This window comes from Lactuca virosa, chromosome 8, assembly GCF_052849685.1.
Source record: "Lactuca virosa cultivar CGN04683 chromosome 8, Lactuca_virosa_CGN04683_v6, whole genome shotgun sequence".
In the NCBI taxonomy this organism is placed as follows: Eukaryota; Viridiplantae; Streptophyta; class Magnoliopsida; order Asterales; family Asteraceae; genus Lactuca; species Lactuca virosa.
Genome location: NC_136433.1, coordinates 328,591,792 through 328,594,143, shown reverse-complemented (window position 1 = coordinate 328,594,143; position 2,352 = coordinate 328,591,792). Strand labels below are relative to the sequence as shown.

At 36.5% G+C, this 2,352-nt stretch overlaps 1 protein-coding gene across 1 annotated transcript; it reads left to right on the top strand.

Annotated features, from left to right (window-relative positions):
- Positions 1–150: 150 nt before the first annotated feature.
- LOC145134537 (calcium-binding protein CML38-like) lies at positions 151–1,790 on the top strand. Its single transcript, XM_079069373.1, has one exon. It carries the CDS (start codon positions 294–296, stop codon positions 714–716), a length of 423 nt encoding a protein of 140 aa, XP_078925499.1. The 5' UTR covers positions 151–293; the 3' UTR covers positions 717–1,790.
- The last annotated feature ends 562 nt before the right edge of the window (positions 1,791–2,352 follow it).

Below are 2,352 nucleotides of genomic sequence, written 5' to 3'. Positions count from 1 at the left end.
TGATAATCGAAGCTTTGAAGTTTCGTGGTGAAACAATATTTCTACAATTGCCTTGCAGCTTCGTCCTAAGGCATCAAATCCGTGGAGAAACCGCTTAAAATTTAACCCGCAATTGGATTTCGTTTCGTCTCAGTATCAAATTGAATTCAAAAATTTCTGCATCAACGCGTATAATGAGTATCTATATAACGCTTTCTACAATTCTATCAACACCATCGATTTCATATTAATTATTTTACTTCAGTTTCTTCCAACTCCTAAACCAGAACATCACTCAACAGGTCTCTGAAATCATGAACAAATCTAGTGAATACAGACGTGTATTCAATCACATCGATATAGATGGAAATGGTATGATCTCTCCATCAGAGCTGCAACGCTGCATCGGATTGATCTGGAACCAAGGAATTTTACTCGAAGAGGTTGAAGTTGCTGTGGAATTGTCACAGGGAAACAACGGACAATTAGGGTTTGAAGATTTTGTTGGTTTAATGGAAAGCGCAAAGGAAGAAGAGAAGCTTGAGGACTTGAGGAAAGCTTTCAGAATGTATGAAATGGATGGGACCGATTGCATCACTCCAAAAAGCTTAAACAGGATGCTGAATCGACTCTGTGAGTCGAGAAGTGTGGATGAATGTGTTGGGATGATTAATCGATTTGATCTCAATGGTGATGGAGTTCTCAACTTTGATGAATTCAAACAAATGATGCTTTGAGATTTCGAATCGTTTCATCTAATTTCACATTCTTGTATTATGGAATCCATCCATTTGGAAGATGTAAAAATGAATTCAGAATTCTTATTCAAGTATAGTAAAAGAAATAAAATAGATAATACACCAGGTGTTGATGCCATAAAATAAATCCAGTTTGAATGCATATCAACATATTTTAAATCAATTTTTTCATAAGAATGGACACCTGGTGGACTGGTTTGTAGAGTAGCGTACGTTTAAGTTGTCTTCTCAACCTTATATGCTTAACAAGATGGTTTAGCAAAGGTTTCAATATGAAGATCTGATTTGCATCAAATTGGTTGTTGAAGTTAGAAAAGAGTTTGTAGCACAAGTACTCATTGGACATGCCTCGAGTGGGACAACCCCTCTTCATGTTATTAAGTGGAGCTTTATCTAGCTGGCTTAGAAGGGAAGTGTGGGAAACTTGAAGAATAGATAAAAGATGAAATGTTATGTGTTGATTGAAAAGGGAAGCTAACCATTGTCTTTTGGGTCAAAAAGAAAAATACATGGTGCCCAAAAGTTACATGAATACTTGATTACAAAAAGAAATATTGGTTCTTTTTAGCTGCACTTTTATGATACGGCCACATTTTTTCAATTGATACAACAACTAAATGTCAATGTGGTCGTATTTTGTGTAGCCTATGTTGATTGTTATACTTGTGTATGGATCTTAAGACACTCATGTGCCATGTTTGCATGTTTCTTCCGAAAAAGATAGATCATGTTCAGTGGTTGTCATTTAGTTGTCGTTGTTTGGTCAAAGTTTTTAATTGGGTTGATGTTACTACTCTTATAAACAAGTTGTGTGATGTTTAGGGTTGGTTTGATGACCTAATTGGCTCTCAAGGCTATTTTAGGAGTGGTAGTTTGGGTGATATAGAGGTTTAAAAGACAAAACTGCACAAATGGTCCCTATGGTATGTCGAAAATTGTCACTTTGGTCCAAAAAGGTTTGGACTAGCACCATAGGTCCAAAGTTTTCATTTTGTTGCGAGTTTAGTCTAATCTGTTTTGAATTTTTATAAAATGACGATTTTGCCCTTTGTATTTTCATTTTTTATTTATTTTTTAAATTACAAAAACTAAAAAAGGAAAATATATATATATATATATATATATGTATATATATATATATATATATATATATATATATATATATATATATATATTTGTATTATCACCCCCACCCCATATTTTTCTCTCTCCCATTCAGAAAAAGGAAACACCACCAGATTCCGGTGGCTGCCGGAGTACCGTCGTCCAACCACTAAAACCACCGCCGACGTCGGAACCCTAGAACTATCCGGCGCCGACTTCGCCGGAGAAAAAAAAACTAAGATCTGAACCTCCAGAGACCATCATTCTTCTTTCTTTCTGCTGCTACGATGGCCATCTCTCTCTTTTTCTCTCCCTTCTACTGTTATGAACCACCTGTCAGACCATCCAAATCACCATCGATGACGAAGATCTGAACATTAGACGTCGGATCTACGATCCGTATCTGTGTTGTTTGGCTTTCCAATGTCGCCGTTGAATCCTTGATTGTCACTATTAGCGTCGTCGTCGACTCCGGAACCCTAAGGTCGTTCGTCACCGACTTTAAGTTACC

Bases quoted from the DNA above. Each gene is read 5' to 3' on its own strand.
- LOC145134537 (XM_079069373.1), top strand. From the start codon at position 294: ATGAACAAATCTAGTGAATACAGACGTGTATTCAATCACATCGATATA.